Here is a 27,750-nt window from a genome sequence, read left to right as displayed (position 1 = left end):
ATGTGCAATATGCATTAAACCAAAATTGGACTGGTGCAAAAGTATGGGCACCTCAACAGAAAAGTGACATTAATATTTAGTAGAGCCTCCTTTTGCCTCTAGTCGCTTCCTGTAGCTTTTAATCAGTTCCTGGATCCTGGATGAAGGTATTTTGGACCATTCCTCTTTACAAAACAATTCAAGTTCAGTTAAGTTTGATGGTTGCCGAGCATGGACAGCCCGCTTCAAATCATCCCACAGATGTTCAATGATATTCAGGTCTGGGGACTGGGATGGCCATTCCAGAACATTGTAATTGTTCCTCTGCATGAATGCCTGAGTCGATTTGGAGCGGTGTTTTGGATCATTGTCTTGCTGAAATATCCATCCCCGGCGTCACTGATTCTTGAACATTATTCTCAAGAATCTGCTGATACTGAGTGGAATCCATGCGACCCTAAACTTTAACAAGATTCCCGATGCCGGCATTGGCCACACAGCCTCAAAGCATGATGGAACCTCCACCAAATTTTACAGTGGGTAGCAAGTGTTTTTCTTGGAATGCTGTTTTTTTGGACGCCATGCATAACGCCTTTTTTTATGACCAAACAACTCAATCTTTGTTTCCTCATGTTTCCTTGTCCACCACACCAACATCCCTCTCCCACCTTTACCTAGTCTTGTCTGGGAAATCCTCCAAGTAGGTGGGTAATAACTGTCGGTACAATGCAGATATCACTTCCTTAGTAATAGATCCTGTAAGAGTATTTTGCAGTGCGGGGTGTGTAAACTCCAATATCTAGCTACATTGGGAAATAGACAAAGCCAACCCAAGATCACTCTTCCATTCATTAAAGAAATGAGGTCTATGACCCTTAGGAGGGGAGATCAGAAGTGCATAAAAGTCTGGTATAGATTGCTGATCTGTACTAGTCTCGGAGCAGGCTCCTTCAAAAATATTACATTGTATTTTTATTTAAAAAAAAATACTCATCAGGAATGAAGATTTCTGACTCACTTGATGACATTTATACATAAAATTGTATTGATTTTGGTGTAACTGTATTGGAAAAAAAAGTTTAAAACAAATAGCATATTCATGATGAGTAAAACCTGACATTTCATATAAGATTTATTGTTGGAAAAATGGCAGCAGGATATAGGTAACACATCATCTGAACAAATATAGAGCGGTCATTTAGCAGCATTTTATCAGCTCAGGCAGCAGTTACAGAAGGTTCTTTGTTTCCAGCAGATCATGCAGGGATCGGTGACTCTCGTGTGCTACTAACTGTGCGAACAGAACCGATATCAGGGAGACATTTCTGATGTAGTATAGGTGATGGAAAAATAAATGAAATGAGATCCAGATTTTGTTTAAACATTTAATTGTCATTTATATAAATTTATAAAAGTAACATTTGACAGATAACCCTTTATATTAACCTCCTTTCCCAGATTTATGTAGACAAAGATCATAGTATACAATTCCATTGTAAGAAATTGTACAACTTTCTAATCTACATTAAGGGAGATTCATCAAAATTGACAACACATACACCATTGTTATCGAAGTGATGTATATTGCACCAATTTCATGAAAAGGTATATACCTCTAAGGGAGCGTTCACACTACCGTCGGTGTCCGACATGTAGTGTCCGCTCCTAGTGTCCGCTCAAAATCTGTCACGGACACTAGGAGCGGACACTAGATGTGTCCGTGACACCTGTCATTCACTTGAATGGGCATCGGGTGCGTCGGACATCTTCTCTTGCGGACAGGGAAGGACGGGCACGGAGTGCAAAAGAACGCACCCGATGCCCATTCAAGTGAATGACAGGTGTCATGGACACATCTAGTGTCCGCTCCTAGTGTCCGTGACAGATTTTGAGCGGACACTACATGTCGGACACCGACGGTAGTGTGAACGCCCCCTAAGAGAATAAGGTGCCGCTCAGGTCCTGTGTGACAGCTCCTAGTTAGCCTGGACTTAAAGGGGTTCTATCATTGGGAAAAGTCATTTTTAGATAAGCACTCCTTTCATGGCTTTTAGAAATTATATTCCCCACATACCTTTTGTATGTAAATTGCCTCAGTAGATTTTGAATACATATGATAATTAGCTTCCACCGTGCACCAGAAGTGTCCCTGTGCACAGTCTGCTCTATGTGTATGTACAGCACAGGCTGCTGTGCTGATGACTTATCTCTACTGTACATACACATAGAGCAGACTGTGATCACAGACACGTCCGGTACACAGTGTTCACTGCTTGCTGTCAGTGAACACAAATATTTGCAAATTTTGGGGGGAGGGAGGAGCAGTGCACATAGCGTGCCACAAAAGCTTCCAATGGGGAAAGGACTGGCGTGCACAGCTTGCCTTGAAAATTTTCCTTAGGATAGGCCATGAATATCAATATTACATCAGTGAGGGTCTGACAGCTAGGACCCCTGCAGATCAGCTGTTCCAAGTTAGCACAGCAATCAATAATGTTAACTTGCCAGGAGCTGTGCTGCAGTACCTAAACCCTGAACTTCCAGCATGTTGACACTACCAGTCGCTGCAGTCTTGGCTATCACACTGCTGCAGATGTAATATTGATGGCCTATTCTAAGGACAGGCCATCAATATTGGAATAGTGCATAACCCCTTTAATATTCTCCCACAATGTCCCATACTGTTTAGTACCCCACACAGGATATTGGCTCCCATCACTGCTCCTGTACAATAAAATGTCCCCATTACTGACCAATAAAATATAATGGCCCCACCATTGTCCCCATACAGTATAATGGCCCCCATGAATGTCTAATACAGTATAATTGCCCCCATCACAATAATAAAGTGGCCTCATACAGTGTTCCTTACACAGTGGCCCCCATCACTGCCCCCCAAAAACATTATATGCTCAGTACTTAGCTAGCTGGTTGGTCCCACTCTTTGCTCTGAGTGCATTTCTGAGATGTCATGTGCCCCCAGAGCAAGAAAAAATGGGATGGGCATCAGAGAAGAGGTAAATACTGTACTAATACTTACATGTTGCTCACTACGGCTTGTTTGTGCATGCATGTGTGTAGAAATGCAACCTGGTGCAATGAGCAGGATGTAATCCACTATTTAAGCCCTGAATCCTTTGCAAGAAGCAGGAACACACTCAGTGAAACTGAAAGCAATGGATTAGAGTAAATGACTGTAGTTTTTAGTCACCCAGGCTAGCTTAGACCCCTGGTCCTGACCCCACATGGCGTTTTACAGTCCCTGCAAAGTGGATGCGATTCTAGTGAATCCCATCCACACATTGCAGGAAAATACACACAAACGTGCAAAATCGATATGGTCTTGGAAATTACAGCATGTCAATTATACCTACAGAAACCCTGAGATGTGCTGCTCACTCGCCGTACAAAATGTAGCAGTGAGTGTAGGTGTTACAGCGCTGTAACATATACCATGGGATAGTATTACTGCACCTACACTTGGACCCCACAGATCTAATATCGATGACCTATCCTAAAGATAAGCCATGAATATCAGAGTTTGGAAAACCCTTTTAAAACATGTTGGGTATTTTATCTAACTCACTACTTTTACTTTGCTATCACAAGCAGGTTTTTTTCTTTTCACTATAGTTTTTTTAGTACTCAATAAAAATTTGCTCTGCTCCAATCAGGAGAAATTCAAAGTGATAAATAAAATGTAACTTTTATTGTCATCAAACAATTAAGAAAGTTGCATCGTTACATGGCCCTAGTACTAGTCTGTACCGAAACGCATAGCTTATCATGACATAATCTACTTCCAGAGTTACGATGTAAGGTTTTAATTGTTTGATGACAATAAAAGTTACATTTTACTTATCACTTTGAATTTCTCCTGATTGGAGCAGAGCAAATTTTTATTGAGTATGGAAGTTTACCACTGCTTGGGGTCTGTGCAGGCTTCTCCGGCTCTCAGGATCAAGGAAATTTAAGGACTAATAGTTTTTTTAGCCAGTGATTTAATAGGGTTTTCTGATACATAGGTTTCTTTGCACTTTTATGCAGTTTTTTTTTGGTCTTTGGTGTTTTGGTTTTTTTTTGCCAATAGTAGCTTGTTCTGGGTATTTTTTGCAAGCATTTTTGTATAGAATTCTTTGTTGGAAAAAATGCCTGAAAAAAAGGCAAAACTTGTAACAGCTTGAAATTCAGCAACGCATCGCGGTTCTTCCCGCAGCACTTTGGACTGAAAGCTCGCAGAGGTTACCTTTGCAGACTTTTTGCTTCAATTATGCCTTTAAGGAAACCGCAGATGTTTCTGTAGGTATAATTGACATTCTGTGATTTCCAAAACTCCAATGGTTATGGAAATCGCCGCATGTCCACAGTGTTTTCGTCGTAGGCAAACCTGCAGCGTTTATGTCTCATAGGACCCTAGCCTAAAAGTCAAAAAAGGCTATTCACGCATATGTGGGGCTCTATCAGCATAATTTTGCTGATAGAGCCCCTTTAATGGGGGAGCCAGTTGGTTGATAGAGATAAGCAAATCAGTTGGGATTCCACCCAATCATCTCCCATGAACCTGTGTGCGATGCTCTTTCTGAGTCCTCTTCTATGGAGACCCCAGAGTATATGAATTTCACTTCTGTTTCTACTTAACAAGTTCGGCCCAAAACAAATCCTTAGGCTTCTAAAACTAAACTAATCTTCTCTTCCGTTCAACCAGATTATATATAAAGGTCGGGGCTGCCCCCAAACTAATCTTCTCTAATGTGGACCCACTAGTTCAGCTTCACTAGAATGCTTTATGGATATCCTAAATGAAATTAAACCTGTTGTGTTAGTGGAAATTTACTGATAATTTCTGTTGCAGATAATGAATAGTTATTTAGATGATAGTAAAACATCTGTATACGAGTACAATTATGTGAGGTTATAGCATGATGTATAATGGATATGGATCAAGATGTAAGTATTAGACTATAAATAAGAGGGAGAAATCATTCCTGTGGCCATCATTAGTCATCGTGTTGGACACCATGTTCTCTTTGTATCAGTTCAGACCTACCTTACAAGGGTAGACGTCTATGAGATGTTTTGCTGTGGTCATTAGATGTAAATTGTCTTCATCCACAATGAAAGTAGGATAACAGGTAAACATCAGAAAACTGAAAACAATTACATGAAAACTAATGTCCTGAGGCCAGGTCAATGCAATTCACTATGTAAACATACAGCAGCTTTTAGGACTGAAAGAACATTCCTGGCAGAGTGAAATATTGTCTCTTCTGGTCCTTTACTCCATCTACAGCTCCTGCACAGCAGATTTATAAGGAGAATACAAAAGCATCACTTAGCTAATACTCTCTGCTCACCTTGGAAACTGAAAGCCATTAAACGCTTTTGGCACCATGTGCTGATAGGAGATGACCACAATAGATTTGTACAATTGTTTACAATCAGATGGTGGTGACCTCTGCCGGCTGCAAAACAGTGGCCTGAATTTTTTGGACACTGTTCTATATAACTATCATACCTTATAGCATGTACCTGAAGGTTTGGTCTGTGACAAAAAACTCAGACTGTTCAAACATTGTCTATTATCCATTATAAAGGCCACTTATAGGTCCAATTTTACACATTATTGTAGTGTAAAATTATTGTAGTCCTTTTGCAGCCTGTAACTGTATGTACAGTATATATATATATATATATATATATATATATATATATATATTGTAGTTTTGTCGTTGGAGTTGTCCAGCTGGATCAAAAGATCTCACACCTGATAATTCCAGAGATCTCCAGACATGGAAACCTTGGCTTGCAGCCAAGGGTTCTCAATAATGAGAAGGAAATAATCTGCTGTCCTCTACAAAGGCCTCTGTCTCTAGAGATACCTCTGTCCCTATCAGACTCTGTGGGCCCCATCCAGTGTTCCTTTGTTCTTCCTCCAGACATCTCAGTTCTCCTTCTAGCCTCCTCTGGCATCCCTCTAGACCTTTTCTCCCTCTGGACCCTTCTGTTCTTCCTCAAGAACTCTCAGTTCTCCTTTCCCTTTTTTACCCTGTCATCCGTCACTCCAGAAGAATCTGGACACCAACCTACAAGTGCGATGTCTGACTAATCCCATCCTAACCTGGTTATTATTCACATTGTGACAGAACCATTTGTGTTGGGTCAGGCTGGCTGTAGTATGACAAGGAGTAGAAGAAACCTGAGCATTTAATCTCCCTCTACTTCTAGAGAGCCAGCAAGACATGTCAGAAGATGGCAGGTGCGGGTCAATAAACTGAGAGCCCTTCAGCATTCTGAGATTTTGAGGCTGATGCAATGTACTGTTCACAACTTTAAGTCCCATTCATTTCACTGCAATAGTTTATTTTTGGTTCGGTTCGAGGAACATTCCCTTGAGAATCAGGGCTGTTGTCTAATGTCTGCTTATGTCTATGGCCAGCTCATGGACCCCTAGTCCTACAATCGCTCACACCATATGCCGTGGACATGATATGTTCTGGCACCTCCAACACTGCATTTGGTTGTTTCTCTTCTATCTTGGAAGACTAAGAAGTGTAAAAATAGAGGAGCTGTCAATCAGATGATATTTATTGGAGGGATTTGTGTTCAAACTGGACATGATATTAAAGGGATGGTTTATCGTATTTTTTACATTGTAGGTGGAGTGGAGGACAAGTAAAGAAATCACCTACCAGCCACATGCGGGGCTCCCACGTGACACCGGCTTCTCTTTGGTGATGTCTTGGGCCTCTTTGGTGATGTCTTGGGCACCATCCTGTAACCCAGCACCTTGGCGATCCCAAACATGCCCAAATAATAGCTCAATATGACCATATAAATCCATGATAGTGTCCACAATTTTTGCACCGCCATATCATGTCTTCCAGTTGAAGCTTGCTCAGATGATAATAGCTTGTACATGTGCGACCACTTATCCATTCCCCTCCTAGATGTGTCTACCAGAACGCAAATGGCTAATATGTAGGAACCGATGTCTGTTTTTTCCCAATTCACAGAATAGTAATGAAGCAGACACACATAGGGTATTTTTCAATTAAAAAAACAAATATTTATTAGTAATTATAAAGCCAATTATTACATCAGATGCTTAAAGGACCAGAAATATCCGAGCCCCGGACTCACGAAGAGTCACCACCAGCACTCAGGAGAGGAAAAACCCCCTGTGGAGGAAACCTCTGGGGAACCATGGCTGGAGGACTGCCCTTCCCTCCGGGCACTAAGGGGCTGTGGAGAGAAATAGGAAATGTCTTATTTTAGGCAAAGTCTATGGGGTAACTATCCAAGACAGTCTATTGGGTGACTGTCCGAGACAGCCTTTATGAAGTCTATGGGCTGACTGTCCGAGACAGCCTTTTTAAAGTCTATGGGGTGACTGAGACAGCCTTTTTAAATTCTATGGTATGCCTGTCCAAGACAGCCTTTACGAAGTCTATGGGGTGACTGTCCAAGCCGTCTCAGGTGTTGTCTTCTGTCTCCTCCTGACTGTCTTATTGTCCTCTCCTTGGCCCATCCATGTGATATCTGAAAGACACAATGACAGCTTACAGTTTCTCTAGGTTCATGTAATAATATTATATTTACGGCCACGGCTACACTGACACTTTTTGTGGCGCAACTTAATAGTTAAAATCTACAAACAGTTGCAGTGTAGCTGCGACCCTAAAATATGCAAAAGTGTCTGTCACATAATTGTGCTATATATATATATATATATATATATATATATATATATATACAGTCCTATGAAAAAGTTTGGGCACCCCTATTAATCTTAATCATTTTTTGTTCTAAATATTTTGGTGTTTGCAACAGCCATTTCAGTTTGATATATCTAATAACTGATGGACACAGTAATATTTCAGGATTGAAATGAGGTTTATTGTACTAACAGAAAATGTGCAATATGCATTAAACCAAAATTTGACCGGTGCAAAAGTATGGGCACCCTTATCATTTTATTGATTTGAATTCCCCTAACTACTTTTTACTGACTTACTGAAGCACAAAATTGGTTTTGTAACCTCAGTGAGCTTTGAACTTCATAGCCAGATGTATCCAATCATAAGAAAAGGTATTTAAGGTGGCCAATTGCAAGTTGATCTCCTATTTGAATCTCCTCTGAAGAGTGGCATCATGGGCTACTCAAAACAACTCTCAAATGATCTGAAAACAAAGATTGTTCAACATAGTTGTTCAGGGGAAGGATACAAAAAGTTGTCTCAGAGATTTAACCTGTCAGTTTCCACTGTGAGGAACATAGTAAGGAAATGGAAGACCACAGGGACAGTTCTTGTTAAGCCCAGAAGTGGCAGGCCAAGAAAAATATCAGAAAGGCAGAGAAGAAGAATGGTGAGAACAGTCAAGGACAATCCACAGACCACCTCCAAAGAGCTGCAGCATCATCTTGCTGCAGATGGTGTCACTGTGCATCGGTCAACTATACAGCGCACTTTGCACAAATAGAAGCTGTATGGGAGAGTGATGAGAAAGAAGCCGTTTCTGCACGTACGCCACAAATAGAGTTGCCTGAGGTCTGAAAAAGCACATTTGGACAAGGCAGCTTCATTTTGGAAACAAAAATTGAGTTGTTTGGTTATAAAAAAAGGCGTTATGCATGGCGTCCAAAAAGAAACAGCATTCCAAGAAAAACACATGCTACCCACTGTAAAATTTGGTGGAGGTTCCATCATGCTTTGGGGCTGTGTGGCCAATGCCGGCATCGGGAATCTTGTTAAAGTTGAGAGTCGCATGGATTCCACTCAGTATCAGCAGATTCTTGAGAATAATGTTCAAGAATCAGTGACGAAGTTGAAGTTACGCCAGGGATGGATATTTCAGCAAGACAATGATCCAAAACACCGCTCCAAATCCTCAGGCATTCATGCAGAGGAACAATTACAATGTTCTGGAATGGCCATCCCAGTCCCCAGACCTGAATATCATTGAACATCTGTGGGATGATTTGAAGCGGTCTGTCCATGCTCGGCAACCATCTAACTTAACTGAACTTGAATTGTTTGTCCAAAATACCTTTATCCAGGATCCAGGAACTGATTAAAAGCTACAGGAAGCGACTAGAGGCTGTTATCTTTGCAAAAGGAGGATCTACTAAATATTAATGTCACTTTTCTGTTGAGGTGCCCATACTTTTGCACCGGTCAAATTTTGGTTTAATGCATATTGCACATTTTCTGTTAGTACAATAAACCTCATTTCAATCCTGAAATATTACTGTGTCCATCAGTTATTAGATATATCAAACTGAAATGGCTGCTGCAAACACCAAAATATTTAGAACTAAAAATGATTAAGATTAATAGGGGTGCCCAAACTTTTTCATAGGACTGTATATATATATATATATATATATATATATATATATATATATGTGCTGTATACATAGATGTCAATGATTTAACAATGTTGTAGCGAAGTGTTCCAGGGTTGTCATAGCAGCCAATCAGACCGCTGCTTTAAATTAAAGGGTTGTGGCAATAAGGACACTTATACCCCAGCGATCAGGAGAATGAGGGTCCGAACGTCCCTTTAAGGCCTCCTCGTGAATAGGCATCACATTCACTGTCATTGGGCTGTGGGTGCTGAGGTTACAGTTTGGGCAACCCCATACCAGAAATATCACATAAGTGCACTGATGATCTATTCGCAAGGAGGCTTTAGTGTTTTTTTACAGCTGTATCTAAGCTTTCTTTCTTCATCCTTAACCTGTACGTAGTTGTTCCGACCAAGGGAAGGTTGCTTGTTTCCTCCATATGGCACCCAACACCCAGGGAACATGAACTGAAATTTCTCCAAGGTGGGACTATTAAAGGATTATCTTATCTTATCTTATCTGCCAGGAGCACGTATCTGACAACCCCTCCACTATTATATATGATGTCACTTATCTTGCTCTCTGTAGCACATCTGCAGGTATCTCATCTCCCCATGATGTGTATATGGATTGTGTCCAGGAGCCGCAGCTGGTGGGTGCGTATCTCTGTGCTGTCAGGACAAGACTGCAGCAGGTGCCCTGTATGTGCGGAATACAGCTTGTGGCATTATGACATCACACCATCAGCTTACAGTAGTTGAGGGTGTGGCTTTCTTCTTAGCTGAGCTCTGATTGGTTGCTGAGGGCACTCATTTGAAGAGGGCGTGGCTTTCTTCTTAGCTGAGCTCTGATTGGTCAGGGCAGTAAAATTCTTCTTAGTTGAGCTGTGATTGGTTTCTGTACAAGAAAGGCAGGTTTAGTGTTAGCGCATGTTCAGACATGGATACCATGCAGATTTTATTTTGGGCCAGCATATAACAGTATCAGTAAAGTGGATTAAACCCCATTCACACACAGGGTCATGGCCATAGATAACAATAGACTAGAGCTGAGTCATTGAGGTCTATGGAGAGTTTTCTAGTCATTCTCTGTGCAAGGAGGGGGAGGAGATAAAGCGCGATATCATCTATGGTCAGTAGTGTTATCTATAGAGGTGTTTTCTTCTATTGGAATCCTATTTGTGATGTAAATGAGGGGGCTGCTGCAAAGAAATCCTTACAGAATTGCCAACTATAAGGCCTCATGCACATAACTGTAGTTTTTATCTGCAATTGCGGATAAAAGTACAAACTGATTCATTTCTATGACCTCATACACATGACTCCATTTTTTACAGCCGTGTGTCCAGACCAAATTTATGGCACAGACAAGTGTAGTGAATCATACAAGTCTTTTTGTGGATCTATGGTTGTGGATTGTGAATCATCAAAACCATTACGGTTGTGAGCATGTAGCCTTAATCTATTTTTAGGCTTGGTGGCCAGTGAAAATTGCAGGATATAGCACTTTCCTTTAAAAAAAAAAAAAAAAAAAAAATGCAGATAGTGACATAGAAAATAAAATCATCAGAAATTCAGAAAAATATATTTCATGTGAAAATTTGGTTTAAGAAATAGGTCATTTTTGGTTAAACATTCTTTTTAAGTAGTCTTTTTTTTATCACCCAGCTTTCCCAGAAAATAATAAAATGGACAACCTATTTTCCCTGCTGCTCCATTCAGGCCCTATAGGAGTGACAGAGACAGATAAATACAGCGCTGTTATCTTAGTCACTTCCATAGTGAATGATAAGCGCAGCAAGAGCACAGGGTTGCAGGAAGAAACGCGATACATCACCTCTGTGGTTTTTCCCACATCACTTTTTTGCTGCAGAACGCCATGTGGGGCCTTAGGCTTTATTGATGATCTATCCTCAGAATAACACTAACCTAACAATACGTGTGGCTTACTTCCAGTCACACGAACAAAACAGGCACAATATAGTCTCACCGGACTCAGGGTTACAGGATAGAACCATACACCTCCTTTCACCTCATGGAACTGCACTGCCATGCAAGAGCTGCAGCCTATTCTGGCCCAGTAATAAGCCCAGGATCTACACCAGGGATCTACCCAAGATCTGCCCTGGACCACACGTATGTCAGAAACCTGGGGCTGATTTATCTGGACTCCAGCACTCTGCCTGTCATCTTCTCACTATATATATATATATATATATATATATATATATATATATATATATATATATATATGTTTGCCTGTGGGTTGTTGGTGGTGGTAGCCAACCAAATGTGGTTGGCAGTGATCCGCCTGCATCCGCGTGTCGGCTCTGCTACATCTGTGATATGTGCAGCAGCCCCAGCTGTATGCACATCCGTATGGAGAGCAGAGCAAGCTGTGCTACTGCGCTGCGTCAGCTCTGCTACATCTGGCAATTTGGATCACAGGGGTTGTCTTGTCTGAGTGTCCTAGCAGCGTCTGTGTTAGACACGGCTGAATGGCTGCTGGTGAAATTTTACACAGTTTGCCCTCCCCCCAGCTCAGTCCGAAGACCACATGCACCTGTGTTATGCACACAAACTGCTAGCGCGCCGCCTCAGCTCTAATGTATCTGCCAATTTGGATTGGCATGTGTTGCATGATTGGATTGGCTTGGATTTGGATTGGCTTGTGTTGCGTGAGAGTGTCTGAGCAGCTTCTGCTTTAGACACGGCTGAACGGATGTTGCTGAAATATGCGACAGTTCTTCCCCCTCCCCCATCCAAGGCAGAACAACACATTCCCCATCCTACTTACTGAAACTCTACAGCCGATATACTCCTCTTGGCCACACACAGCTTGTATGTTCTGTAGTCTCCTGATCTTCCATGAGACTCCATTTTCTTAAGCTTTCACACTGTCTGGCTCCCTCCTCTTTAGCTCCACCCCCAATTAGCATGTAGCTCCGTCCACTGCATAGCGTGATCCTATGGGAGAATGGCTGAAGGGCCCGTGATCACGTTATCAAAGGTCTTCAAACGTAATGTGAGCCTAAATTTGTGCATAGTGGTCGTGTAGTGACGTCATTTACCGGGATAAAAAGTAGCCTATGTTTTAATTGGGGTTCCTATCTATGTATGTTGCAAACAAACATCCAAACCCACAAACTTTCACATTTATAATATTAGTAGGATTATGACTGTTACCATATGCACATGAGTGTATATAGTCATACAAATAGTTTATGGGACTTTGCTCTTTTTATGCACTGTGTATGAGCCCATATTTTCTAGAAATGCATTATTTACCTTTATAGAGGGTCAGAGCCATATGTTCATTTTATACAGTTCTTCTCTGTTTCCCTTCAGCATAGCCACCACTAGAGGACACTCACTGCATACATAGGTTGTATATTTATATGTTTAAAGGGAGTCTAACTCTCTCCATTCACTTGAATGGGAGTTGTAGAAGTAGTTGAGCAGGCAGCTAGATGGGACTGCAGCCCATAGAGGTACCAGATTCTATAGAAGCTTAAGGAGCGGGGGAGGTGTTAGCAGGAAACCAGTTAAAAATGAGAGACAAAGGCAGAGAAAAGATGGCATTGCAGATAAATAGGAAGTTTCTGTTTTATTCAAAGTGATTTATTCACATTATTATAGGTCAGTACTTCTCTATAATGTGCTATACGATCCAGCTGCAACTTAAAGTTAGAAATAGAGACTGTAAGTAGGAAAACTGCAGAATATAATTACAATTCACGATGATATAATGAACATAAACAATATTAATCATCATGTACACACACGGTACTATTGATTTACGCGAAGTCTGTTGCATGCTTAGGTATGCTGTAAGTATTGCTATGGTAAACCCTGCCTAATATGTTTATTAATTATGATCATTGGAGTCACCATAGAATAACTATAGGGAGTGAAGAAGTAGCAATTGCATCCAGGCTCTGATGAGACACCCACGCTCTGAGGATAACAGAGATATCACTGGTTTAATGAATGATACATGTAGGTGGGAGACCCTGCATTAGAGTCCAGAAGCTTCATGATGCTCAGTGACATGGACATTAGATGTCTTACAATTCCTATAACTGCAGGTTAACTGGTTAATGAACTGTATATGGACAAATAGGCGCCAATCTGCATAAAACTGCATATATTGTGACTATCCAGGATTCATTTCTGGCTTATGACTCTCATGTAATAATAAGTATTCCAGTAACATGACTATATAGGAGGTTTATATGAGAGGGTTGCAGTTCTACAGTACATGTCATGCTTGCACAGAATACACCTGAAGCAGAAGAGGTGAGAGCTGTCCTTGGTGCTGAAGTCAATAGTACATAGCAGAGCTGTTGGGGTGTCACTGAGGACAGTGTGTAGCCTCTTCCAGCAGCATGGATATGTCCTGTATTTCTCTGTCTCCTGTGTGTATATCACTCCCCCACATGCACAATCCTAGAAGCCACTCCTCTCCTCAGACTATACTGAGCTGCTCTCCAGCCTTGTACTAACAGGGATTCAGAGTAACGGAATAGCTCTAGCTCTCCAAGACAAGCCAGAGCACAGAGTATTTAAGGAATGGAGGCACATATTGCAAGCCAACCAAAGCCTCCTCTATCCAACCAGGGCCCCCAGTACCAGTGTCTCATGGTGCCCCTTACTTTATTAGAGAAAGATGTACCAAGAAGATAAGATCCTGGAGGAAGCGGTAGGATTAACATGAGAATGGGACATAGAAGGTGACAAGTCCCAGAAGATGTCCAACAACGTCTATGCTGCTCTCCACATCGTGCTCAGTGTCCTCATCCCAGTTGCCAACATACTGGTCATTGTCATCTTATCCAAACTACTGAAGAAAAAGAGATGCAAAAGTTACATCTTCATCCTGAACCTGGCTGCTGCAGACCTTCTGGTGGGACTCATGTGCATCATGGAAGCCTTAGATGATTTCTTTGATGGAGACTTTGATAGGAACCTTTTCTTCTGCTTGTTGAGGTTGTGCTTCACAGTCACTCCTTGCATTGGATCCATGTTAACCCTACTGTTAATCTCCCTGGACAGATACCTGGCAGTGAAGATGCCACTGTATTACATCAAGATCATGAATAGTAAGTGTGTTGGCATTTCTCTGGCAGTTTTGTGGCTGCTCTCCTTTTTTATTGGCCACATTCCTTTAATAACCCCTTCATTGCAGCACAGCAATTACACGGGGATCTGTGGACTCTTCTATGCAGCCAAAAGTGAATATCTTTACATTCTGTGCTTTGTGATTTTCATACCAGCTTTAGTGACAATTGTGTGTCTCCACACTGCAGTTGGAAGAATTGCCTATGTCCATCACAGGCGGATCCAGAGGATCAGAGCCATTGGTGGACTTCCTAGCAATCAGCCAGCACATTCATCACACTTTAAGGCAGCCAGGACAGTTCTTATAGTTATCATCTGCTTTACCCTATCATGGGGACCATACTACATCACTGGAATCATCCAAGCCACCTGCACTACCTGCAAGCTTGTGGACTTACTAAAGGATATTTTATTTGTGTTAGGGGAGGCGAACTCCCTTCTAAACCCTATCATCTATACATTTTCTTGCAGAGACATAAGAAGTTACCTATGCAAGCATATTATATGCAGAAGGAGAAAGGTGAATCCCCAGGGGCTAGCATTAGTCCAATTCACTAATATTGGTGCAACAGCCATGCACGAGGACTCCACACTGGCTCAAACATCTGGTGACACTGGTCATAACCTGTGCACGTTCATAGGTAATGGTGACTATAGTAAGGACACATCTTGAACTATATCAAGTACCAAAAGATCAGGATATAATCTGGTTAATCTGTGGACTCTCACCTGAAACACAAGATTCTGCTCTGCAGTTTCTAAAACATATAAAAATGACATTTCCTCTTGCTCAGGCAATATACCTTCTCCATTGGTGATACTGGAGCCGACATGGCAGCCTCACAGCTGGAGGGCCACAGGTTGCCTATCTCTGCCTTAGTGTTGGTCCTATGGACTTGTAATATTCAGGGATCTCATTCTGCAGAACATGTGGATTTCTGTGTAGTTTTACTTGTCTTTTCAAAGATGAAGCACAATTCTACAGGATTAGTGACTGCAGGTATATCCACGATTGGACAGCTCAAAAATCTCAGGATATTTATTGTGTTTTTAATATTTAATGTTCCTTGGGTTGGTAGGAATTTTATGGGATTTGCAGAACCTGGTTTCAGCAATAGATACAATTTATTTCATAGCCTTGAGGGTGATGGGCCGCTGCATGTTCTGGGAAATATAGATTTTTTTTTCTTTTGATACATTCAATATATATATATGTATGTGTCTGTCATCAGAACCCTGCATATCAACCAAGCCCTGCAGATAGGTTAGGGTCACCTGAATCAAACAGTATATTCCTATTGTGAATCTTTGCTTCAAAGAAGAAACAACTCCCTCATTGCTCCAAAGAGCTACTTTGCATATTGACATTGATTCACAAGGGGAACACAGTGTATGGATACACGTGACCCTAACCTATGTCTGTGGGATTGGGTTGTCATGCTGGGTTCTGGAGTCAGACTCGCTTTAAGGAATTGTTTTATTACATATAAACATGCAATGATTCTTATTGGATGTGCCTGTGAATTGCGATGTTGGTGGATAAACCAGTATTTTACTTGGCATTCTCTTATGTCTGTATTGATCTGATGATGACTTATTTACTAACAAAGTCTCCTAGTAGTAAATGATGCAATGCTCAGATTTATTGTGTAACATAGCAATAAATGGAAATTGCTCTAATGTCTGTCATGAGTAACAATATATTTGCACTTTAGGATCAGTTACAAATGATTATTAAAAAAAAAAAAAAAATCCACGATACTGTGTGAACAGCGCTTAGGTTATGAAAAAAATCCCTGATAATGGATCAGTCTCATTTAGTCTGTATTAACATTTGCAATGGAGGCTCCTTACATCACATATTATGCCATAAATGATCCCTAATTTGATCCTATTGTAGTCATTGTGCCCATTCATGCCAGGTATGAGACAGATCCATCTCTTCTAACATCTATGTTGTTTTGCTTCTATAATGGAGCAATACCTTGGAAATAATAGTGCAGGTGTGAATGAAGCATTCCTTAGTTTGCTTTCTCTTTTTAACAAAATACAAGTTAAGGCTGGGTACACACGGTGTGAGTTAACAGTGGGTTAGCCTTGTGAAATCGCCAGGGGCAAACGCACGGTGAAGTAGAGTTCAAGTATAGTAGATATGATTTATACAAATCCCATCTCCACTCTGCTGAATAGACTTGGAGAACAAAGTGTCTTTCTTGTGGGTTTTGGACACGCAGCATGTCAGTTATTGCTGTATGTTTGCTCATGGCTGTTGTGGCTGCCTACAGGCATTGAAGCTGTGCAGGGAAGGTGCTGGTAGAAAGCAAACAGTGCTTCAACCTTCATCCTTTTTGCAGTCATGTAAATAAGAACCAACAGAAACTGAGAATGTAAAGTAATGCAGAAGATCAGTGATAATGTGATAAGGAATAGTCTATGTCCATTAGTATATTCTCTAATCAGGTATGAGCTAGCACAAAATTGTCATTCAATGCTTCAGTGAGTCCTGATCTTGGTGACACTGTGAATAAGTAACATATGAATAACTAAGTAATTAAGTGGCACAATATGTCTTTTGTAAAGACCTGGTGGTTTAGTGTTCAGACCTCTGGGAAAATCCATATTTTTTTTACTTCCTAAATGGATTTCCAAAAAATAACATTTATAAAGTGTTGTCTGATCTCTGGGGGTCTCTCTCTTGGGATTCCCATTGATTTTGAGAATGGCAGTCTCATAACTACTCCTATTTGAAAGTAGTTGTGGTCGTCCATGTTCTCCGCTGCTCCGAAAGATTGCTGAGGACTAGCACAACTGCAGCTTTACTCAAATGAGGGGTTTGCTATCCCCACTCTTCTGCTCAATGGGGTCCTCTGCTTTAATAGGGATCACTATTAAATAACTGGTAAAGTTAAGGGTAAGTTTTATTGCACATGAAGGTACTTATATTGACTGCTTGTCATTGAGGTATTTAGTGCAGAAAATTCTCAGCTTACATGCTGTAGCAGTTCTCTCAATTGTTATCACTGTTGTCTTGGAGTGTTGGGTCTTTGGTTCAAATATTACTAGGGGCAACATCAGCAAAACATACTCTTGTAGGTTAACCATTAAATTGGCTGTAGCCTCCTTGTGATAGGGATCACAACGGTGACTGTTGTGATAATTTGCTCCCAGTAGGATGTAGACAATCCGACAATCCACTAAGGGCTTGTTCACATCTACGCCCGGGAGTCCGTTCTGTAGGTTTCCATTTCCTGCACAAAACTGGGCAGGAGACGGAAACCTGCAGGCATCTTTCAAACCCATTCATTTGAATGCGTTTGAAAAGAGTCCAGCCATGAGCGCCGGTGAGTGTTTTATGCTCTCTGCGGCGAAACTGTTTTTTTTTTTTTAACTGGACACAGAGTCGGGCATGCAGTACTCTGTGTCTGGTTTAAAAAAAATGGTTTCGCCGCGGAGAGCTCAAAACGCTCACGGCCGGACTTGGCATGACAGGTTTCCGTCTTCTGTCGGCAAAAGACGGAAACCTAATACGGAGTGCCGAACGCTAGTGTGAACCCAGCGACAGATATATGACAGAGGTTACATAAGTATGTAATACTGATGAAGAACCACTTACCTACCTGAAAGTGATAGATGCTTAGTAAAGGGAATGCATACAAATAAGGCTACTACTGTATAAGTTAGCAGTCATGCAGCTTTTGCAACCCACATCAAGGGATTCTCATGGTCTTAATTTTAAGTTAATTGACTTACAAGACCATGATAATTCCTTGACGCGGGTTGCAAGCTTGGGTATTTTGGCCAAAGTATGAACTCAGCATTTTGGCTTCCCTTGTCTCCACTCCCCTCCACTTCCTTTTGTATGGCACTCTTTATTGTAAGCGGCAAAGTTGTCTTTGGATTTACATGCACAAATAACAGAAGCTGTGTAAGATGTTTTACTAGACATAGCCAAAACCTGACAGCATTATGTAGAGATAGGGAGAAAATGAGAATATGTGTGACCGGGAGCAGAGACATCATTCATACCTAAGAACAGGACTGTAAGCTAGGCAACCAGCTGTAAGCACTGAGCAAAGAGGTTTAGCTGTATCTGACAAAGGGAGCAGGATAAACAAAGCAATGTTTTGGGTAAAACATGTCAGTTGGCTTAAATTACAAGTTTGCTTACAATCTTTAAGAAGGGAATACTGCTTTAAAGGCAACCTTTCACCAGGAAAATGAGGTGCAATCTGCAGGCGTCATGTTATAGAGCTGGAGGAGCTGTAATACCAGACAATGCCCATAGGTTTCATAGAAAACCAGGCATTGCTCTATAGGGGGCTACCTTTCCAAAGGTGCCGCAAGGAAAACATATTTAAATATTCCTCTCCCCCAATTCCTATTAGAGAATGCATGGTGTGTCAGAATGGCCACCCCACAATGTGGCCTGCAATTGCAGTCTACCTAAGGTGTCACAATACTCCTTCTGACTCACATGAATGACTTCTCAGCCAACCAATCCAGTACGATGACAAAGGCAATAATTCTAAAACAGGCTTTAATCCCAGACAATGTCTCTAGGATTTATAGAAAACCATGCATTGATCTATAGGGAGCTACCTCATCAAGCAAAACTTATACATTACGGAGGTGGCTTGTAACATTGCGGCTAATCTCCATCCTGCTGGAAACTAGTGTTCAAGCCTGCCCTTGTGTCAGTAAATATAGCATTTTTCTTGATATAGTGTGATTGCTGTTCAGGAGTAAAAATCTGTGTATGGTGATATTTTGAAAAGGAAATAAATGTAATGTCCTACCTTGCACTGTTTTACCTATGAAAAATGGTTACAAAAAGGCCTAAAATATTCTACTTCATTACTTATGGTAGAAGTCTAGCATTTAGCATGAATGTGACTCAGTATTTCTAACTGGGAACATCACAGGGTATATAACTACTTAAGATATCCTGGACTGATGAGCAGACGTCTTTGTTGATGTCACAAACACCACAGAGACCGATTAACTTCTGTGCCTGCGCCACCAGAAATGATGGCGGCTTGACTCTCTCCCACTGCTTTTTAGATGGAAAACTTAGACATTCGTGACATTTATTCAGCAAGAAGAGGAACTTGATCTTGATGGCGAGCAGCAAGAACTCATCTTCAGTTGATTCCTTCTGCAGATCTCTATCTCTTCCTTCCACCTAACAAATAAAGATAATAGTAGAAGTGCATGAGAAAGCCATAGTAAGAACGTTTTCCATTAAACTGTGCTTTCTGCAATGATCCAGTCATATTATTTCCTAAGTGTTTTCTGCTCATTTATGGTTGGTGTTCTGTCCATGGTTGTTCTGCTTTTCATGTCTTTGAAAAGCAGATCCATTTTTTTTTTGTTTCAATTTCTATACTTTGTACGTCTCTACTAGAGATGATCGAGTAGTGTTCGATCGAGTAGGTGTTCGATCGAATACTACGGTATTCGAAATACTTGTACTCGATCGAACAGTACTAGCTGTTTGAAGTTTAAGGTTCGATGCAGAACCAGTGTTGATTGGCAGAATGCTATACATTCTGCCGATCAACGCTGGTTCTTCTCTTACCTTTAGAAGTCTTCTCCGTGCAGCGTCCCCGCGGCGTCTTCCGGCTGGAATTCACTCTGCCTAGGCATCCAGCCTAGGCAGAGCCGACTGTGCATGCATGCCCTCGCATGCACAGTCGGCTCTGCTCAGGCGTCGGGCCGGGCAGAGCTGACTGCGCATGTCCGTGCATGACCGCGCATGTGTAGTCGGCTCTGCCTAGGCCCCGATGCCTAGGCAGAGTGAATTCCAGCCGGAAGAAGACGCGGGGACGCTGCGCCGGGAGAAGACTTCAAGGAGAATCCAGCCTGACCGTCACTCGTGGACTTGGTAAGTATAATTTTATCGAATTTTCGTACCCCTGAAACAAGCATTTCCCCCCATAGACTATAATACGGTTCGGAATCCGTTCGAACAGTTGAACAGTGTGCAGATGTTCGAATCGGATTTCGAACCTCAGACATTTTAGTGTTCGCTCATCTCTAGTCTCTACGCCTGTTTTCTTTCATGGATGCATAGACTTTCATTGATGTACTTTTGCAGACATGCTTCTGTTGGTCCGCAAAAAACACTGACATCTGCGTAAACACAATGAAATAAATGGGTACGTATGATTCGGAAATGCAAACAGGTGATTCACATCAGCCTGGTTCACATCAAGTTATTACTATAATGCTCATCTGTCCAAAAAGAAATGTTCTGAAAAAACTGATGTAGATGGAGGTCAAGAAAAGTGCATCTGTTTTACATAGACTTCAATGTTATAGAAGGTATATGTTTGTCTGTTTTCTAGCAGGACATGAAAACATAGTCTGCCACATTTTCCTGTCTTGCAAATAAATCTACACTTAAAAGAGCAACTCCCATATGAAACAATATACTACCTAAATATAGCCATGTATCTTAGATAGTTCTCGCTCAAATATTAGTTTACCTAACAGCTATTCCTTCTGATCCAGCAAGACAAACATTTTATCAACAGGAAGAGGGAACTAAGATGCCGCCAAACACCTCTGATGGCATATTATCTCCTTTGAAAGCATAAAAATCTGCCTGATGATTTGCCAGTATTGTGTATGGACACCTTAAAAACCGAAGAGGATATTTATCATAAGAGGAATTTTTTAAAGTCTGTTTTCCTGGAGTCTGTGTTGGTGTAATTTGCATCAAATTTAGCAAATGTTGTGTGATGTTTGATAAATTTGGAGCATCTATAGATAAAAAATTATTCATACGAGAGTGAAAAACTGCTGTTTGAAGGACGTATTTGCAACGTACATCACACAACCGTTTTGAGAACACATTGACTTCAATCTGTCTATTCACATACCTGTTTTTATGACTGATCATTTTTAACAACAGTCAAAAACTGACATGCTCTATCTATCTGTTTTCACAGAAACATTGGCACAATAGAAATGGATGGATACATTTTTAATTCATGTAAAATAGATTGACGTCTGTTTTATGTCAAAAAAGAAAGTCCAATGACATTAATCAGTTTGTTTTAGTTAAAAACCAATATCAAATGGATGGCACTCAGCCATCAAAATCAGCAACAAAGGAACAGATGCAAAATACATGTAAACGGCCATTAGATTCGTCAAATAATCGTCACTGGTGCAAATATAATATCTAATGATATATTCACACAATGGTGAATAACGGCCGTGTGAAGTCATGTGATGTTGTTAAGGTCATGGGTATATACTTTTTATACTTTTATATACTCTAAGCTTATGATGAAAGCATCTCCATCCAAAGGTAATGCCATGCAATGTTTGAACTGCTTAATAATGTCCTTTTGTTTGCGTCGAGGTAAACTATTTTCTGATATGAGAAGAATGAGAAGACACTGGGCGCCATGCCAAAGAAAGTTTGTGCAAAGTATCAAGAAACAGTATATGATAAGGAGTAAGACTTGAGCCTGCGCAGAGAGTCCGAGGAATATCACAAAGACATTCTTCAGTTGTTACACCAAAAAAGATGATTGGACCATGTCTGCCGCATAATGCTACGAGTACAATGACGATTGGTCAAACATATACTCTATAAGATAACAATAAACGCTTGTGAGACAGTCTATTCTGGTACACCTGCCGCGAGTAGCTCTGTGCGCAAGGAAACTAATAACTGACTATATTGTGAATTATTCTGTGTCCGTGGTACCAGCGCACACTCTTAATTTGGAAGACACCGATCATAGGTAGAAGGGCTGAAACAGGTCCTTGACAATGTATGTTTTAATATAGTTACCTGGGTCCTATTAGATTACTGTTTGCCCCCATTAGAAGCATTATCTTTGCTTTTACAATATGGCTCACAAGCACTTACCTTTGCTAATTTTTTTCCTCCAACACTTAATTTTGCTTGTTTCCCCATTGCCAAAAATGTGACATACATCCGATCTTGCCCAAATATTCTGATGCCCACTTGATGATTCAAGGCTACAAAGATTGGTTTAAACTGAGTACAAGGCTTGTCAATGTCTTGACTCTTCCACTGCCATCGCAGTACTCTTCTGCCTTGGCTGTCTGAGTACTGTCCTCCCACAGGATTTACATTGATCCTGGATATTTAAAGAAATGAAAGCATTTCATGTAACTGAAAATTAAAGTTAACAGGACAGTAAAATTGAAATAATGAGCGTAGGAGGTAACAGCTTGTCACCATTGTCATATATATATGTAGATATATTCTATATTAACATTCTAGAGGATGTTAAAATCAAATCACACAAGAATAATTACATTTTACTATACAAGTTCTGTACAAAAGACTATTGAGATTTCAACTATTTTATATTTCTAGCATTTTTCTTATTAAATCACTAGTTACAATGTCTCAATTATAATATTTTAAAGCTACATGCACAAGACTGATCCATATTCCACAGAGAACATGTCAACATTGCATCAGCATGTCATCAAAGAGGCTTGTACGATCCCATACTTTTCTATAGCTCTCGGTGCCAGGGAAGGTGGGAGGGACAGTAAAAATTGATGTCCCGGAAGTGTTTTTGCAACGGGAGCTATGCGGCGGAGATATTCAATCAAGCATATTTGCTCATCTCTAATCTATACCAACCCCGGGCTGGTGTGCGTTTCAATTCTGGTGTATAGGATCATTTGAGATGCACCAGAATTATTGAAAGGGTTATCAATTTTCTAATACTGATGGCTTATCCTTAGAGTAGGCCATCAATATTAGATCCACAAGGGTCCTACATTTGGGATTCCTGCAGATCATCTGTGATAGGACAGTGCACCTCCTAGTAATGTTTACATGCCAGGTACCACACTGTTCACATGCCATACAAACTTTAGCAGTGGCTTTAGGTACTGCAACGCTGCCCAAATGAAGTCTATGTTGATCTGTGGGGTCGTGGGTGTCGAACCCCACAGATTTTATATTGATGGCGAATCAATATAGAAAGTGGATAACCCCTTATTATTTTTTACCCCATCTAAGACTGGGGTAGACAATGTCAGTCTTAATACATTTCCCCTTTGTGTGCAATATGTGAGATGTTACTACTGTACTGTATGTAAACTACTGCATTTAAAATATGCCTTGCCTATATGTACAGTGCTATGACTTCTATATATATAAGGCCTGGATGGGCTCTTAGATCAGATTAAGATCTAATCTGACTTGCTTTGCTGTACAACTTCTGTCACTGACACGAAGGTCTAAAATTAGAAAGCAAAGAAGAAAAGGTGACATGTAAGTTAGTAGCCGTCTTACTGGTAATAATGTAATAGGTTCTCTTCCAATGTAGCCGTCATTCACATAAGTATATACCTTAGAAGTTTGAGTGAGCATGCAGAGCAATGACACCATTTCCCAGGTGGTGGTAGACACTAAAAGGGGGCAGTGACTTTGAAGCATTTTGTAAGTTACTGTTAAGGGTCATTCACATGGAGGAAAATGGTGAGGAATTTGGTGTGGAATTTCAACGCAAAAAAAAGCCTCCCATTGATTTCACTGGGTTCTGTTAGCTTTTTTTCCCCACTAGCGGAATTTTCCGCTAGTGCAAAAAAAAGTTAGGGGAACCCATTGAAATTAATGGGATGCTTTTTTATTCATTGATAAAAATTCAGAACCAAATAAAGCGCCATTTTCCTTTGTGTGAATGGACCCTCCAGCACAGTGTATGGACCTTGAAAAAACCACTAGCGTTTTTTCTACGTGTTTTTTTTGCCTATTCCACGTGAATTTTCCATTGACTGCGTTGGTTTTTGCAGGCGGAATCTGCCTACAGGAAGCTTTTTTTCCACTAGCGGAAAAAAAAAGCTAGCGGAACCCATAGAACTCTATGGGGAGGTGTTTGTTCCACGTGTATTCTATATTCGGATTCAACACCAAAATCCTCACCAAAAAACTCTGTGTGAATGGACCCTTAAGTATTCACATGACTAGTCTGTGTGTACAGAGTGGCAGCACTTTACACAACTAGCTAATAAGATGCCGTGCTATGCATGCATATGTCAGTGCTGGTTATAGAATTATGGCCTGAAGAAGAACATTACAATGTCTCACCTTTACTATCCAAGCATTCTTATTAATTCTAGGTTTCTTGAATCGCACAGCTCCTTAACAGTAGCATTTTTCTGTTAGTGTCTCTCATTATAAAGTATTACGTACAGGGGGATATAACAGGTTTAGACGGGATTGATACAAATGACCTTCTATCTTGCGTGCTCTTAGGATACTTCCACACAAGTATAATTTTATCAGTATCACTTGTTTTCTGTCCATAATACAGGGCTGATGTTAATCTATGAGTGTATTCACATAGGCATACAAAATACATACACAATTAAAACTGCTGTTTTTTGATTCCTCTATGTAAAAGCCCATTGATGTCTAGGGAGAATGATTAGAACATGGATGTATATCCATAAGTCATCTGCATTACATCAGTGTCATCCGTATTTTAACCTTTTCTCAGAATATTTCCTGCCTAGAAGATCTATCATTATTACCAATGCATTGTCATCTGGTTCATATCTGCTGTGTTCATTCCATTTTCCTATTCCATGATACCCATACTGAAGACAACCCCATTACATGATTGACACTGGACATGAATGAAGCCCAACAGATCCCATTGACTATAATGTGGTCCATCAGATTCCTGTTTTGGTATCCTTCAGTTTCCTGTATAAGAATACAGATCTAGTAGGACTAGAGGCTTCTGTTGTGACCGTGAACAAAGACGTGAACGTAGTTGAATATTTTCATATTGTGGATCCACATTGGATGTTTCAAAATAGGTTAGTGGTTAGTGTAAAACAGGCCGTAGGCCAGCCGCACACAGCGGTATTTAGATCAGCCAAAAGAAAGAGTAAAATATTAAAGAAAAAAACGAATAAAGAGACTTGCACCCTTTGCATATTTTGCATCGGCTCCTGTTTTTGGTTTGCAAATACTGATGTAAAATACTGATCTATATGCTGTTGTGTGAAAGTGGTTTTGGTCTGTGTTTACATCTGTGCAGGAGACTTAGGCCCCTTGCAGATAACAGCGGCGTGCTTCAGTGTGCTATCCAGGTTTTTCGCGGACAGTATACGGACCCATTCATAACAGCACAGCTGTGTTATCTTGACTAATAAAATGACAGACATTATGATGATCATTATAGCCATGGGGCCCATCTTGCTTTACAATTCTACTTTTCTATTTTGTTCCTTCTTTATACACATAACAGATTTGGTGTGATTTTATATGCTTCTTGTTCCGCTAAAACCAGGACTGGATCCATAAATGATAAGTACTTCATTTATCATTATTTACTAATAGTTTTCGCTTACAAAAATTTACCGAAATGTGCATCAAATCTGATATGTAGGAACAAGGTAAGAACAACTCCCCATTGCCCAACACTGCTATTTTATGACTTGTTACAGAAAAGCTAAAATAATTTGTCACGGTAGTTTATAAATGTACAACATGTGGCCTGAACATATGACGTATTTGCTAGAAATAATTTTTACCTCATTCCTGGTATGTCCATACCGGTGCATCTCAATAAATTACAATATCTTTGTAAAGTTCATTTATTTCAGTGAAACTCATATATTTTATGGATTCAATTCCACACAGAGTGATCTTTTTCAAGAATTTATTTCTGTGAATGTTTGATGTTTATGGCTTGCAGGTAATGAAAACCCAAAAGATACTAAATATCTCACAGAATTACAGTAAATTGTGAAAAAATATTGTAGGCTCATGGTGTCACCTGCCAAGGTTTTCTAACCGTTACATGATCCCTAGGTCTGGCTTTATAGGCTGCTCAATCATAGGGAATAATGTGACAGTTGATAGTTCTCCAGAAGTCAGTGTCAGGCCACTCATGATCCAGACTCAGCGTCAGAATCGTCTTAACTGGGCAAAGGAGAAAAGTTATGGACTGTTGCTTAGTGGTCAAACGTGTTTTCAGATGAAAGTAAATTTTGTATTTTATTTGGAAGGTCCCAGAGTCTGGAGGAAGAGTGGAGAGGCCTCTGTACACAATCCAAGCTGCTTGAGGCCTAGTGTGAAGTTTCCACAATCACTGATGGTTTGGGGAGCCATGTCATCTGCTGGTGTAGGTCCACTGTGTTTTATCAAGACCACAGTCAGCGCAGCCGCCTACCAGGACATTCTAGAGTACTTCATGCTTCCCTCTGCCCACAAGCTTTATGGAGATTCAGATTTCATTTTTTAGCAGGACTTGGCACCTGTCCACTCTGCTAAAAGTGCCAAGACCTGGTTTAATAACCACAGTATCACTGTGCTTGATGGCCAGCAAACTCGCCTGACCTTAACCACATAGAGAATCTATGGGGTATTGTCAAGAGGAAGATGAAAGACACCAGACCCAACAATGCAGACGAGCTGAGGGCTGCTATCATACAACCTGGGCTTCCATAACACCTCTGCAGTGCCACAGGCTGATCCCTCCATGCCACATTGCCACATTGATGCAGTCATTCATGCAAAAGGAGCCACAACCAAGTATTGAGGGCATTTACTGGACAAACTTCAGTAGGCCAACATATAATAATCACTCTACATGTACTGACTCTATGAAATAGATCACTCTGTTTGTAATGAATCTATTAAATATAGTAGGTTCACTTTTCAATAAAAATAAATCCCAAAAAAACATTGTCTGGCTTGTTGTACAAGGATTAATGCAACAGAAATAGGAGAATTCCTCTAAGCATGGTTATCGCACCCACAAGACTTAAGTGGACTCTAAAGCTAAACATTTTATATAGCAGTGTAAAGGAACAGTGTCTTCACATATACATTTCCCCAAACCATTGCCATTACACTACAGAGCTTGGTGGTAAGAAAAATAAATACATAAAGTAGTGGGTGTACAGAGCCGGATCCAGCAGCATCGCGAGAATGTGTTGTGTGCAGTTGAAGCTGCAGCCAATGAAGAGCTTGTACTTGTAATGCCATTCCTGGACATGTGAGACTGGCACCACTCTCATAACTCTTATCAGGTAGAGCAAGAAGCATTTTGGAGAGTCAAACCTTTATCAATCTATTATGATCTGTATACCGTAATGGAGGCAGTTTAGGGTTTTATATGTGATGAAAAGTATACTTTAAAAGTGTTAGGAGGATAGTGCTCTATAGTGTAAGGCATAAGACACAATAACCTTCCATACTATGGTTTAGGTCAATATTTTTATGATATTTATATATAGTTTTGATATGGCAATTTTAATTTGTCAAGGCAGTTTCAA

At 40.5% G+C, this 27,750-nt stretch overlaps 2 protein-coding genes across 2 annotated transcripts in view; one reads left to right on the top strand and one right to left on the bottom strand.

The window, feature by feature from the left end:
* The first annotated feature begins 12,304 nt into the window (after positions 1-12,304).
* On the top strand, positions 12,305-15,143 carry GPR119 (G protein-coupled receptor 119). Its single transcript, XM_075266890.1, has 3 exons — positions 12,305-12,347; positions 12,967-13,029; positions 14,061-15,143. The coding sequence occupies exons 1-3, from the start codon at positions 12,305-12,307 to the stop codon at positions 15,119-15,121; spliced, it is 1,167 nt and encodes a 388-aa protein (XP_075122991.1). The 3' UTR covers positions 15,122-15,143.
* Positions 15,144-19,298: 4,155 nt separating this feature from the next.
* The window catches only part of ERICH6 (glutamate rich 6), a 48,260-nt gene continuing 39,808 nt past the window's right edge, over positions 19,299-27,750 (bottom strand). The window contains exons 9-10 of the mRNA XM_075268804.1: positions 22,337-22,571; positions 19,299-19,630 (exon numbers count right to left, since the gene is read on the bottom strand). Of these exons, the coding sequence (XP_075124905.1) occupies positions 19,352-19,630; positions 22,337-22,571 (514 nt within the window). The 3' untranslated portion in view covers positions 19,299-19,351. The remainder of the gene's footprint in view (positions 19,631-22,336; positions 22,572-27,750) is intronic.

The sequence above is a fragment of the Leptodactylus fuscus genome, chromosome 3 (assembly GCF_031893055.1).
Source record: "Leptodactylus fuscus isolate aLepFus1 chromosome 3, aLepFus1.hap2, whole genome shotgun sequence".
Classification (NCBI taxonomy): domain Eukaryota; kingdom Metazoa; phylum Chordata; class Amphibia; order Anura; family Leptodactylidae; genus Leptodactylus; species Leptodactylus fuscus.
This window is presented reverse-complemented; position numbering and strand designations above follow the sequence as displayed.

Bases quoted from the DNA above. Each gene is read 5' to 3' on its own strand.
- GPR119 (XM_075266890.1), top strand. From the start codon at position 12,305: ATGGCTGAAGGGCCCGTGATCACGTTATCAAAGGTCTTCAAAC. The intron at 12,348-12,966 runs GTAATGTGAGCC...ACATTATTATAG, and splicing joins GTTATCAAAGGTCTTCAAAC to GTCAGTACTTCTCTATAATG. The intron at 13,030-14,060 runs GTAAGTAGGAAA...GGGACATAGAAG, and splicing joins TAAAGTTAGAAATAGAGACT to GTGACAAGTCCCAGAAGATG.